The sequence below is a fragment of the Vipera ursinii genome (assembly GCF_947247035.1).
Source record: "Vipera ursinii genome assembly, chromosome: 3".
Taxonomy (NCBI): domain Eukaryota; kingdom Metazoa; phylum Chordata; class Lepidosauria; order Squamata; family Viperidae; genus Vipera; species Vipera ursinii.
Window position 1 is genome coordinate 186239178 of NC_139516.1, and position 14758 is coordinate 186253935.

The window sequence follows — 14758 nt, forward strand, 5'->3', positions numbered from 1 at the left end:
GCCAGATTTTGTATTGTAGTTAAGACTTCCACAAATCACTGCACCATGACAACAGACTAGGAGGGAATGGAAGGGATATTGCAAAAGTGTAAGAGCCCAGAACTGGACTCTACCGTTCAGACAAAACTGAAAGTGAATTCAAAGTTTTGAGTTGATTCAAACTGCTATGAAATATCTTTGTGAATTCTCATGTCAGGCATACAAATATGCAATTTTAAAGAATTGATATGAAGACACATGAACAAGTTATGCTTATTCCAGTTCATTCAAACCTATAGAACAAAGTGATTTTCGAAAGAGAATTCAACTTATTTTATGAAATTGTCTTTTAAAAATGTTTACAGATTCCTGAGCCTCAAGACATTTCTGCCATTTCCTAGTCAATGTTTTAAAGATGGAAAACCTATTTTTTCTTAATTTTTCAAAAAAGGGACACATGCAATCTCCTTATCTTCATATACAAATCTTAAAATACTGCAGAAAACTTATATCAGAGCATTATTTTATGATCAGAAGAAAACATACGCAGAGAAGAATTGTGTGGATTTTTAAAGCTTTTTTAAAAACAAAAAACAAAAAGTCTTCTCTAAAAAGTAAATGCCATGTGATTAATTAGTATCATTATGTTTTCGGAAAGGTTTATTCCATCTATTTTGCTAGTGTTACAGAGTGCAGAATGAAGCAAATCTGATGTAGTTTCCTAAAATCTTTTCACGGCTAGTTAGAGACTGTGGAAGAGCCCTTTTGTTGGTACTCAAGGATAAACCCTATCAAAGATTTGTATTTCACCTGCAAATTCTCCTTCACACCATTCTTTTCCACAATCTGTTAAGTACTCTGTAGTTCCCCTTTTACTTTGCATATTATACAGTATAACTTAACATGTTATATAAGAGCACTTCAGTCCCACAATGTAGGATTTGAACTTATAGGAACATTTAAGATGGCTCCAGAACATTTCAGAGGCTTACAAAAATACATTCAACTAAAGATTTATGTAAGGGTTTTTTTCTCTCTCTCTCAGCTTTCGTATTTTTCAACAAAACAAGGAAACCAAATAGTTCCCAAAATAGCAAAACCTTTCTCCACTTTTCTTTAGCAGGTAACCCCAGAGAAGTATGGGGATATCCTTTAACCAATTACAAATAAGAAAATTACTCTGGAATCCAGAAGAGCTCTCTCATGAGGAAATGCTCATCTTATTATCCCAGCTATGAAAAATGGGGTTTTCCTGCACTGATTGTTCTCAATTTTGAAAAAAGGTTGTATTTTCCAGAAATACAGTGAAACCTTAATTTAGTGAATATCTGTTTAGTGGACTTCAGATACAATGAGTCAATTTCTCTCTAGATTTTCTCCCAATTAACGGACAAGAATTTTCCATCCAAGATCATCTAAATGAGGCCTGTAATTTTCAATAAGTATTACATCATTTGTGGCAGTATACATTATTTGCTCAGATAGTTAAATCACCAGAAATGATGTAATTAGAGATTTCATGGACATTCATGAGGAACAAAGTCCACTCTGCAAACTGTACTGTTAGGTCAAGGTTTCACTGAGTTTCAAAAATGCACACAATTAAGAGTTCTGCACATGAAGTTGCATATTGTACATTTTTATAAGTATTAAAGATCTACCATTTTTTAGTCAGTCTTATAAATAATGCTAAGCAGAAAGAAAACTGTATCAGAGTATTCTTTAGTTTATAAAAGCAAACACCAAACAAAGTCTAAAGTGCAGACTATAAGTCATGATAATAAAGACAAAAGTGCAGCCAGATTTGCATCTATGTTTACAGTTACTATTGAACCCTACAAAAATTTAGCCAGTTTACTATATAAAAACTGCCATGTACTTTGTACACCAGTACATCTGCCAGCCACTTGGATTTTAAGTGTTGTTGAAAAGTCCAGCAGTCGTAAGCAACAAATTAAATGACCCAGTTTCACAAAGCTAACACAATACTGCAGAAAATGAGAGGAAATCACACAATGTTGATTCCTCCTCCAGAAAATGCAAGTGTCCTCTTGTTGCAAAATGTTGAATTGTTGCTGCTGGTCTGACTGCTTTGCACCAGGGATGTCTTCATTTCGATTTCACATGCAACTATGGCTGCATTCAATTCCATTTGAGCCCGGTGGACAACATAGAACATGAGGCCTATACTTATTACAATCTGTGGATGAAGCAGATACGGTTGCTTTGGTTTAATATTTTCAGCCACAATCATGGACATAAAAATATTTAAAGTACATGAAGAGAGTGAATTTTTAAACTGGTGTTTTACTGCAATTGAACTGTCATGTGCCCACAAATTACTAAGCAAGACAGAGAGTCAAAATACAGGTAGTCTTCAAAGTACAACAGTTCATTTAGGGACCGTTCGAAGTTACGCCACTGAAAAAAGTGAAATGACCATTTTTCACACTTACAACTTTTGTGACATCCCCATGGTCACGTGATCGAAATTCAGACGCTTGGCAACTGACTCATATTTATGATGGTTGCAGTGTCCAGGTGTCATGTCATCCCCTTTTGTGACCTTCTGATAAGCAAAGTCAATAGGGAAGCCAGATTCATTTAACAACCATGTTACTAACTTAACAACGGCACTGACTCACTTAACAACTGTGGCAAGAAAAGTCGTAAAATGGGGCAAAACTCATTTAACATATGTCTCACTTAGCAGGAGAAATTTTGATTGTAAGCTGAGGACTACCTGTATCAATATTGAAGTCCGCTCTTGGCAACAGCTGACAAAAGGTAAGCAATTAATTGTGTCTTTGATATAGATGCATGATCAACCTTTATCAACACTATAAGAGTTGTCTAAGCTAAATAAACAAATAATTTTAATTTAGATGAAAAATAAACAAACTTTATATCCCATGTTTAGTTTAATGTAACAGAATTTACAGCTATATATAATGTGATATAGAAAACAAGCGCTGTAAACTACTGTATAATACTGCTGGTTTGAATTTCATTTCTGCCATGGATTCTCTAGGCAATTTAGGCTTAAACAAACAAACAAACAAACATTCTGCATCAGGCCTAAAGAGTGATCTTGGCATTTGCACAACTCTCAAATACTAAAATATTAATGCCCTTTCCAAAAGACATATTGTATCTCATTACAAGACACAAATAAAATTTGTTTCAACAGAGTAATATAATCTTTTCACAGAAGCCATATATTGATTTAAAGTGGGGAAAAAATCTTTAGAAAGATTTGCACATGTCATGCTAAGCTACCTGGTGTTCCAAAGTATCATTCGCAATGCCACATGTAGCAATCTTTCAGTACTCTGTGCCAAAAATTCAAATAAAGCATCTGAATATTATGTCAGATATTTAAAAGTAAGTAATGTATTTTTTTTTCCAACTTGGCATGGGCTGAGATTATGTAATTTGTAATCTGAAGGACGCCATCTTGGAAAGCCTAGTTAATGAATGACTATGCATTCTGCACACAAATATTCTATGTCAATTTCAGATTTTTACCTCACTGCAAAGGTGCCCCTAGGTGTCACATCCTTCACTGAACATAAGTGCCGCCAAGGATCTCATAGAAAATTACTAAAAGAAGCCAATATAGGAAGTCCTTAATGATGTTCAAATTAACAATGGCCTTCAAAATGGTCAGTTATTATAACTTCAAACTTATGACCCTCACCCTGCCCCCACAGCCACATGATTGCAATTCAGGCACTTAGCAATAGGCTGGCATTTCCAACTAGCTGCAGTGTCCCACCATCATGTTACTCAATTTGCTATTGATTAAACTGGAATCGCACTTATAACTGACTTGACTTGTGATCATAGTAAAAATAGTCATAAAATTGGGTTTGGTCGTTAGCTCCCAACATTTTATTATGTATTTCTTCTTACAGTTTTACCTCTACTTATACAAGATTTGTCCAAATTATAAAAAAAATGAAAATTACTGTCATGTCTTGCATTTTTGCCATGTATGCTAACACTAAGAAAATATTGCTTTAACAATACTGTGGCAAAATGAATAAAAGTCCTAGTATTGTAACTTTGGGTTTGGAGAAAATGACAGAACTCCAACTATTACCAACTACTGTATCAAATATGAGAGGGGAGCTACTTCTTTAACCGCTGAGCCATTGCATTGGTTCCAAAGCAAATACCTGAATACCCAGAAGAGCTTCCTTCAATTAAAGCATTATTTAAATGCAATGGCTTCTAGAATGGGCCAAATATTTTTTATCTCCCTAGGCATGAGCATTTCAATCAAAATTTAGGAATTAGCCTTTCTGTTAGGCAGGATACTCAGATGGATTGAGAAACTTCTATTCATGGAAGGAGCCAATTCAATACGTTTAACAATACTTATAATGAAGGAGTAAACGCTATGGGATCTTAGATGAAATACTTTCAGTAAGGGTAGGCAATATAGTAGACATTTTGTGGTTCAATTTCCATCAATATAGTCAAGGTAAGAGCAAGAGAGTACCACAGAGATGCACTAATTCATAAAAGTTAAGCTAAAATGCTATGAGAACAAATTGCTGAGTGAGGTCGAAACAATTTACCTGAAAACTAAAAATGAAATAACCACTAAAACTTTGTTCTGCAATAACATCTTCCATGGTGCGCAAGGTAGTTCCCAGGTAAGAGTTTAGAAGTTGAGTTGGAAGTAATCCAATGGAAGAAGCCATCAGGTAGTTTGGTAGTGAAAGATCTGTGATCTAAACAAAAGAAATACATATAAATTATTCATTAGACAAGTAAGTCTGATCAGTTTTTTTTCACTCTTGCTGAAATGACAGCAATTTAACAACCCCACATTTCAAGAAAAATAAAAGGGGGGGAGGGGAAAGGCATCTGATTATACTTAAACACAGTTTGTCCAGCTTATGATTATTCAGAAAGGTAAAGAACAGTTTGCCAAAGCTATATAGTAATTCCAAGCTGGAGTATATGCTGGATCACAAGGCAGAGAAATATACTTTCAGAAAGATTTTTCATTCACATAAAGGACTTTTGTATGTCACCTCAGGAAGAAGCATCATGGCAACCTACTAGGGATGAAAACTTTTCAGCTGTAGCTCTACAGAATTCTTTCCCCTACTCTGGTATATTTTAGGGGGGGGGATATAAAGCTTACATTTACATCTGTATTTTGATCTGATGCCTCTTCCTTTAATGCTGATACCATTCTAATGTATTATTTTGCACTTTTTGACTGTGGGGTACAAATTAGGAACTACAACTTTGCAACCATAGACAAGAATACCTCATTAACAAGTAGCCCAAATCCTCCATGGTTGAAATTTGTTTGGCTGAAACTATGGATGACCATTATATTCCTTCATTTTATTTATAGAGAAAATTTAGAAACTGCCCAACTCACTCACAGGAAGTATGATATTGTTTTATCATATCCTGCTATTTGTGCAAGATCACTTTGATGTAAATCAGATACATGGTTTAAATTTTCAAGAAAGAATATACTTAATTTCTTATTTCAAAATACATAACCTTTTTGCAAAAAATGTTTGGAAATGGATATTTAGTTCCATGTAGAGATAAACATAGTTTTATGCAATTTTACAGCATACTCTAGAATCTGTAGCCATTCATATATGCTTGTACACACACACACGCACACACACAAACACATATATAGATAGTAAGATCACTTAACATAAAACACTGAATAATCATTAATACTCATTGTAATTAATTAATTCATTACAATTATTAACACATTTAATTAGTAATATTATCAATTTTCCACTGTATCATTTTTCTATATTCCATTACAAATTCTAAAACTTGTTAATCAAAGTTAGTGCACCCCTAGCAGAAAAAAACCATATGCATGCATGCATGCATGTATGTATGTATGTATGTATGTATGTATGTAGTTCCCTACTCCAGCAGTTCTGGGCAACTTACAAATGCCAAATAGTTCTATAAAAGCCAGTTTTGGTGGTTAACCTGTTGGTCTAGAAACCGGAAGACTATGAATTCTAGTCCCACTTTAGGCATGAAAGCCAACTGAGTGAGTTTGGGCCCGTCACTCTGTCTCAGCCCAACTCACCTCACTGTTGTGCTGTTGTTGTGAGGAAAACAGGAGGAGGAAGGAGTATTAAGTACGTTTGCTACCTTGAATTATTTATGAAAATAATACAGGTGGAATAAAAATCTAATAAATAAAATATAGTACAAGACTGTCAGCTCAGACTGAAACAATCATAACAACAGGTAACCACAAAATGCATTAACCTCAGGGCTTGGACTAGAGCAGGGGTGTCAAACTCAATTTCACTGAGGGCCGCATCAGCATTGCGGTTGCCCTCAGGGGGCCGGGTGGGTATGGCTTGGGTGGGCGTGGCCTACTGGGTGGGCATGGCTAGAGTGCATATGGCCTACTGGGTGGGCGTGGCCAGCTCTACATCGTTCGCATCAAGGGTGCCTATGGGGGCCTGGGCAGGAGTGGGACAGATCTGAGGGTCTCTGGCGGAAGGAGGGTCTCTAGGCCAGGGCCAAGGCAGTGGGGGCCGTTCCCTCACTGTTTCCAGGATGGCTTCGCGGGCCACATGAAACCACTTCGCGGGCCACATCCGGCCCCCGGGCCTTGTTTTTGACATGTCTGGACTAGAGCCTGATCTTAAGAAAGCACCATTCATAACTCTAGGGAGACAATTTTCCAGAGGGTAGGGGTTACAACTTCTCTGTTGTCCTTGGTCCCACTTCCTTGGTCCTGCTTCCTTGGTCCCACTTGGTTCTTCTATTGGTATTTTATGAATGATCACATGTTGTTTGTATCTTATGATTTATGACTGTAATTATGATTTATGATCTATGACTTATCATTTTGTTGGTTTTATGTACATTGAGAGTTTATGCACTGGAGATAAATTCCTTGTGTGTCCAGTCACATTTGGCCAATAAAGAATATTCAATATGTTTAATAGAGAGGATCTGGGCTGTACCTGCATTGCTAGAGAGTACCAAGCAGACACAAACATTTGGAGAAGGCTGGTCCCTCAATTAAACAGGATCTATGCCATTAAGAGCTTTATAAGTAATGACCAGCATATTACATTGTATTTGAAAGTCAACTGACAACCAAGGCAGGTCATGTAGCACTGGGATATGGGCATGCTACTTCTGATTACTGATATAACATATATAGCAAACATTGGTAGAGTACATTAGCAGTTCAGCCAGATTCAGTACTTCATACTGCCTCCTTGTATTGTAATGATATTCTAAAAAGGTCTGCTAGAGACCTATTATGGAGCTTACAAGATTAGAAGAAAAACTGACTTAAATATGGGCATTTTCAGAATATTCCTGATTATCTGGATTTTTATGTTAGAAACTACAAGATGTAATAGATTATCTTACAATTTACAGTAAAATCTAATTGGTTATACATATCAAATAGGTGAATAATTAATTATAGAAGACTCTAACTGAATCCAATATACAGTATATTTTAAATGGATACATATTTACCTTTCTTTTCCAAATATACATCAGTTTACAATATTAGCTTGCTAATTACATTTATCATAAACATGGAGAATTTATAAAAACTTGGATATAAAGTTGTTCCTAAAAATCTCTAAAACTGATTACAAATTACATTTGTAGTTGTAAAATGCAGGTATCTTAAATAATTGGGATTTAAAACCTTATTTTATTGAATTTCCTAATTCTACAATGCAGTATTGAAAGCTATTAAATTGGTTTATATCCAAGTTAGGTGGACAAGAGTGCAAATTTAGGCTGCAATCAAAAGCACACGTGACAATAATCCCAGCAAAAGACCCTGTGATTTGGTTCAGCATAAGCATCCAGAGAATCACATTCCTCGCATCTACAACTTTATAGAAAAGGCTGATAGCTGTTATAAAGACAGGATGGAATTCTCCCATGTGACTAAAGAGATTATATTTTTATTTTGTTAGAATATGCATGTCCAACACTTGAGAATTAAATTAATTATGGAGTTCAGGTAGTTGTAGCACATGAAAATAACTCCACTATAATACATCTGTTGAATGAGTTGGGTAAGACACTGTTTTGCATCTCCTGAATTATAGCACCTGTTTTGATTTTGCACTTCTGTGTGCAGTCAATAGTCCATAATAATCACATCTTGCTAGTGGCTTACTATGATTCAAATATTGGATATTCCTTCACTAATACTTTTATTTTAAATAACAAATATAAATAGACCTTGAGTTACAACTCTTTTCCAGTGAAATCACAATGACACTGAACAAATGGTGGTTACGATCAATCCTCAAAGCACGGGCCATCCTAGCACCTCCGTATCACGTGATTGCGATCTGGGAACTTGGCAACCAGCTCCCACTTATGACCACTGAAGCACCCTGCAATGACATGATTATCATTTGCACCTTTCCTGTCAGCTTCCCCAGAAAGACAATGGGGAAATTAGCAGGGAATGTCACCCCCTACCTAACTCTGCAGGTGCAGATTAATTCTGCTGACTGCCGACTGCCAGCAGTTCAAGTCTCACTGGCTCAAAGTTGACTCAGCCTTCCATCCTTCCGAGGTCAGTAAAATGAGGACCCAGATTGTTGGGGGCAATTTGTTGACACTGTAAACCACTTAGAGAAGGCTGTAAAGCACTGTGAAGAGTATATAAGTCCTACTGCTACTTGCTCACCCTCCCCAGCCCCTCTGCACTTGCACTGCACCACTTGCTTACCCAAGCACACACTTCCTGACCCTTGCTGTACCTCCCTTGAATGGCCTTGTTAGCTTTGTTTTCTACCTTTCTATCTTTCAAACTAACAAAAATAAGTGATAACAAATTTTGCAATTTATGGTTTCATATATAAGAAATTAATAACATGCTTAAAAGTAAATTCATTTCATAATCAGCCTTGGTTATACTTTTACATTTAATAAATGTAAATAATAAAGCTCGTCTGAAGATCATACATGAACCAGCTGTTTATCTAACTGCTTCTTTATCTCTGCAGGAAATTATATTATTAAATATATGAAAACATGAAAACTCCTCAGAACTATAATAATCCTGTACTGTTTGAAGTTTACAATTAATTTTAAAAAATATTTTTTCCAATGTCCTTTAATTAGTGCATATAACTATGATTTGAAGCTGGTACAAATTCTGCCTTTACTCTAATGCAATAGGTTGTAAAATTTAAATGTTGCACCAATTGTTTTATTACAATCCTGGCATACAGATTACAGACAATAATTCCTTTTTATTATTGTGTAATCCCTTAAATCAGGGCTGAGTTGGGCAACTGCATGGAGCTGAGTGTTTAGTGGCTCAATGTCCTTCCTGATGCCATATGGAGTTTGTAGATTTTCTTTCTTTGTGCCCTACAGATTACAGGCAATATTACTACTTCAATTATCTATTCTGTGCAATCTGGTTTAATAAAAGATTTTCAAGCCTAACACATTAGATTGCCCCTTGCTATTTCAGATACATGTTCAGAAAAACTGGAGTTGGCAGTGGAGGTTTTGATGGATGTAGAAATATCCTTGATATGTCAGTTTAAATTCTGGCACAATATTCTTTGATGTGCAATATTCTAATCCCTCAGCAAGGTAATTAATTACAACTGGAATTATTTACTCACACATCAAGATATCCTGAGGAAGTTGAATAAAAGATGGCCTTGGCTTGGGATTAGAGAGATTAACTGGCCCAGGGTCACCCAGCTGACTTGGTGGGAAAATTCTTTCAATTACCGGAGAACCCAAACCCAAACCCTAACCCATGGCAATATCCCTTTTTTGTAGTTTGAATTTTGTCAATTTTTAAATTTCAGTAAATTATTAAAAGATTTTTAAAATCCTAAAGATCCCAAAGGTGCTTCTTGAAAAAACACCTTTGGGGCTACTATGACTTGGGTGACTGGGAATCTCCATAGACAAAATCCTAAAGAGCTTATAGGAAAAGGAAATTAGTATTACTGAAGGATGGATATATGTAGATCAATATTCCCATTGAGGAAGAGCACCAAATAAAATGTTTCCTGAAAGATAGATAGGTGACAATGTGCATGAGCAAGTCATTATTTCAAAGGACAGAAAGTAGGACCAGGGTGTCAAGACTAAGATGACTTCTAAGAAAGGAGGTTTAAATTTGAGATCTCCACTATACATAATTGTTCACTTCAAGATGTGAATTAAATTAAATTTAATTTGTTTAAATCTGAATTATTGCAAGGGGAATTTGAGGTTGTCTAAAAATTAAGACCAGTGGTATATTTGATTAAAACAATTTTTTACTGAAAACTTTTCGTTTCAGATACATCTCAAAATCCTGAACACCATCACTGAAATATGTTATCAGTTATCTTAAAGTACTTTGGAATGAAGTATTGGAATATCCTATATTCACAAATCAATGAATAAGAGTCTTAAAGAACATTAAGCATGTTACTTATAACTTCAGGATGAGACTCATTCAACTTTTATTTTTATTGGATATCTCAAAGAATGCATTGAAAGAATTTTTTGTCTACTTTGAACTGATTATACAAAATGACAGAGGGCACATTTACGCTTAGAGGTACATTTTATTGTTTTGATTTTGGTTGAGTATATTTTAGTTGTTAATATGGCTTTGAGAAGAGAGTTTAAGGGATGAATATGATTTGAATCATATACCAACATCTTGAAAAATATTAGTATTGAGAGAACTACAGATTTACCAGGCTACAACACAGCAAAAAAGATTATTGCTTTGCAATAAAAATACATCATATGTATGAAATGCCACCCTCAATTACAATTTTGAACTGATGTCTTACATTCACTCTCTGTTTATAAACTGGCCTTTTACTGATGGAAAGATTGATCAATATTGTTTCATCTGCTCAAGATTTATATGTGTGTGTGTGTGTGTGTGTGTGTGTGTGTGTACATTATGACTTTTTTCTTTCACTTTTTTTCTTTTTGTATCTTTTTACTTTAATTGTGAACACTAAGCCAAAAAAAGAAGTAAAAATACATTTTGCATATTAATTGCCCTACAATCATGACAACATATTTCTGCAGTTTCCCAAGGAAATAAAATCTTTTTAGATGTCACCATGTAACAAACAATCCAGGCTTCCTAATCAATCATAAAATGTAAAATACTTTAAGGACCAAACACAAGTACTAAATATATATTCATCCTTCCCCTTGAATGCAGGAAAATACATGGGTTATGTTACAGGCCAAAACCAACTATTCTTTTAAGAAAAATATAAAATGTACCAAATTAACCTTCACGGGTTACAGAACCAGTACAAAATTGGATTTCAGGTTTTAAGCACCATTTCTTGTAAGTAGGGGAGACAAGTTGATTCTTATGCTAAAAAAAACCCTACATCAGAATTGTTTTGGAAGCTTCTTGCGATGGATCAAATTTTGTCAAATTTAAAAGCCACATATTGTCTTCTAAACACTGAAATAAGAAGTAGGAATATAATATTCTACCAATATCTAAGTATGTACATTTCTCAGTGGTTATGAAAGGTATGCTAACAGAGTTGTAAAAATAATATTAAAAACCACAGCTTCTTAATAATGGAAGCAGAGAACTGATAGCAAGAAAGCATAACTTACCATAACCTGTTTTCTGCCACTGTTTCCTTTTGAATAGCACAGCTTTATTTTTTTCTAAATGCAAGACTATTTAGCAGTGCCTTCTGTCTCCAGGAAGTAAACTACTGTACACTACACAGGAAGAGATGCTATTTGGCAGGTATTTGAGACAAGGCAAACACCTAAATATCCCTATCCCCTTGTTTTGCAGTGTCAAGTTACATTCCAGGAAGCTTTCCCATTGTGGGCTATCATTACATGCATCTGCAGGGAATATCTGACCTATATTGATCTTCTTTGAACAAGCAGATTTAGGAACTCTTCCAAAACAGTGCCTTTGAATATATATATATATATATTCTGATTACTCCTGGGTTCTTACTACTGATAAACCAATTTTTTGCAACCTCTTTGTCCTGTAACTGGATCTGAACTGGTGGGATAGCCAATCTCACACTATCTAGCTCCTCTGAACTATAAGGCACACAACCCTGTGCAAGATGGGGCTAATACAATACACCTGGAGAGTAGCAAGTTGCTAAACCCTGAACTAGAACTGGCCCTGGCTTCAAGAAGGAGCCTTTCGCCTGCGGTTTGTTAAGCAAGGCACATCCAGAACTCCTTGACAGTTACTCACAGAGAAGAGTGCATTTTGAAGTCCAAAGGGTATTGGTGTAAGCCTAGCCAAGGCCACCACCTTGAGGCCACTTCCTCCTTCCACAACGCGGATGACAGCGCTGAGCTTCTCGCTGCCCTGGATCCTAGCCAGCACCCATCGGGCCAGGAGTTTCTTGCAGACCACGTGGGAGATGAAGGTGCCGATCAGGACACCCAGAACCATGAGGCCCATGCCCAGCACGAAGCCGTAGAGATATCCGGCGGCCACGTTGAGTAAGATGTAGCCCCAGCCACAAGGGAAGGACACCACGATGAAGCCCACGGTGAAGAGAAGCACGCCCGCCAGACTGTCCAAGCTCTCAGCCCAGAGCATCAGGTCCCGCAGGTACTGGCGCACCAAGGCGAGCGAGGCGAAGCAGAACATCGCCAAAAAACACACGCTCAGGCAACTCTTGCACCAGCAGGTGCCCAGCAGGCATCCCGAGCAGTGCCACGTCCTGCTCTCCCCCAAGCCGTGTCCCGCTTCGGGCAGCTGGCAGAGCAGGAGCTCCACCGACGGTTCCTGAGAAGGATGAGGCGGAGGGCAGTGATACAGCCCGTTCTGCTCTCCAAAGAGCAGCTGCTCGCCGCCGGCCCCTCTGCTTGCCCCTTCCGCCGGCTCGCTCGCGGCTCCCAGAGGCGGCAGCCAGCGGCTCAGGTCTTGCCGGGCTCCCTGAACGAAGGCTTGCTTAGTGGCCCGCGAGAGCAGCTGCAACGCGGCGACCCCGGAGCTCCACATAGCCGGCCGGCGTCTACGGAGTGCTGAGCGCGGCGAGGGGGAGGCGGAGGAGGCGCCGCCAACGGGCGAAGGTCGAGGGAGCGCTGCGCCTTCCCCGCTTCGCTGGATGAAGACGCGGCCGCTCGCTCATCGCCGCCGCCGCGGCAGCCGAGGAAGGCGCCGGACTGAGGAGGGCGCGGGCGGTTATCTCGCACAACCAGCCGCAGCCGGTGGTCTCGTTTTACCCGGCGGTTAAGCAGCGGCGGCGGCGGCCAAAGCCATCGCGGCCTTGCCAGAAGGGACGCCCCGCGAAGAAGCAGGAGCAACAGCTGCGGCACCCCATGCCCAAGCGTTGCCGAGGCCCCGCCGCCGGGGCGAAAGGCCGCCGCGACTCGGGCGCAGCCGCCTCAAAAAGCGCGCGGCTACGCGGCGGCGGGCGCGAGGTAGAAAAGACGCCGAGGATGCGTCGATCCTCCGCGGCCTGTTGGGGGCGGATGGGCGGCGCTGGGAGGGGGGCCGGGCGAGATTGCCGCCGACGTCGCCTCCTCCGCCTCCTCCCCTTCCTCACGCAGCGGAGTTGCAGAAAGATTTGGTGCTCTGCGCGTTTCCAGAAGGGAGCTGCTTTTCTCCCTTCCCCCCCCTCCACTTCACAACCAGTTCCCGTTGCGCTGTGGTGCAAAGATGAAGCACTTCATAAGTCTGCGTCCACCAGGGTCTCTCTCTGTGGAGTCTGCCACGTCTTTCACCACAGACGCCTCGCAGTCATAAACAAGTTTGTTTTTTTTTGGCGAGCAGGGCGTCGTGCTTACGGATGTGAACCTCCCCAACCCCTTTGGCTTTACATTCGAAAGCTTTCCTGTCCTGAGTGCAATCACATCGATCTGTTTACACAAATGCACTTTCACGTTTATCCGCACAGTTTGTTGGCCTCCTACACGCTTGTGATCTGGTGCGGATGTCTATTGACAGCGCACAAACCGCAGCCTGAAGTGTACCAGGGGATTAGGGGCGTTATTAGCATATCAAATACCTCATAAAGTATTTGGGTTTAAGTTGGAAAGAGATGAAGTGTGTGGTTTATAAAGACCATAATTACAAGTTAGCTTCATAATCGGTAATTTAACACAAATATAATCAAAGCTGATGAAAGAAGGAAAATGGAAACAAGTTTGAAATCCAGCCACTTACTGAAACGTAACAAACACCTCGCTGGCTTTACTGGTATTTTCTAACAAGGTATACCACCTAAAAAAGTGAAAACGAGGTACCATCACTTTTGCATTCTGCCAATGCCAAGAAGTTCTGAGGTCAATCATTTTTTTTAAAGTAGACAATAACTTGGACTTTCAGGATAAACTGTGAATACAGTACTTTGTTATGTAAGAGCTGTTTTTGATGTACCATAATATAATGTGTGATGCATGATGCATATGTTTACGTTTTTTACGTTTTATTTAATTTATATACCGCCCTTCTCCCTGGGGACTCAGGGCGGTTCACAGGGCATATAAATAAAAATACAGTACTATACAAAAGTTAAAACAAAGATTAAATCAGTGCCCAATTAAAAAACAATAATGCAATCTAAAATGACAATTTAAAACCCAGCTCCCCCATCAGGCCAGACCGGCCAATTCAAACAAATGGGTCTTCAGACCACGACGGAAAGTTCGGAGGTCCGATGCCGTCCGGAGCTCCACCGGCAGTTGGTTCCACAAAGCCGGGGCACCCACAGAGAAGGCTCTCCCCCTGGGGGCCGCCAGTCGGCATTCCCTGACCGGAGGC

The 14758-nt window shown here is 39.0% G+C and overlaps 1 protein-coding gene across 1 annotated transcript; it reads right to left on the minus strand.

Moving 5' to 3' along the window:
- Positions 1-1596: 1596 nt before the first annotated feature.
- TMEM64 (transmembrane protein 64) lies at positions 1597-13063 on the minus strand. Its single transcript, XM_083360723.1, has 3 exons — positions 12236-13063; positions 4566-4721; positions 1597-2179 (listed from the first exon to the last, which is right to left on the minus strand). The coding sequence occupies exons 1-3, from the start codon at positions 12992-12994 to the stop codon at positions 1988-1990; spliced, it is 1107 nt and encodes a 368-aa protein (XP_083216849.1). The 5' UTR covers positions 12995-13063; the 3' UTR covers positions 1597-1987.
- Positions 13064-14758: the final 1695 nt, after the last annotated feature.

Coding starts and splice junctions, on each gene's coding strand:
- TMEM64 (XM_083360723.1), bottom strand. CDS start 12,994: ATGTGGAGCTCCGGGGTCGCCGCGTTGCAGCTGCTCTCGCGGGCCACT. Junction 4,722..12,235: donor TTCAAAATGCACTCTTCTCT/GTGAGTAACTGT, acceptor TCTTTTGTTTAG/ATCACAGATCTTTCACTACC. Junction 2,180..4,565: donor ATTTCATTTTTAGTTTTCAG/GTAAATTGTTTC, acceptor CTTCATCCACAG/ATTGTAATAAGTATAGGCCT.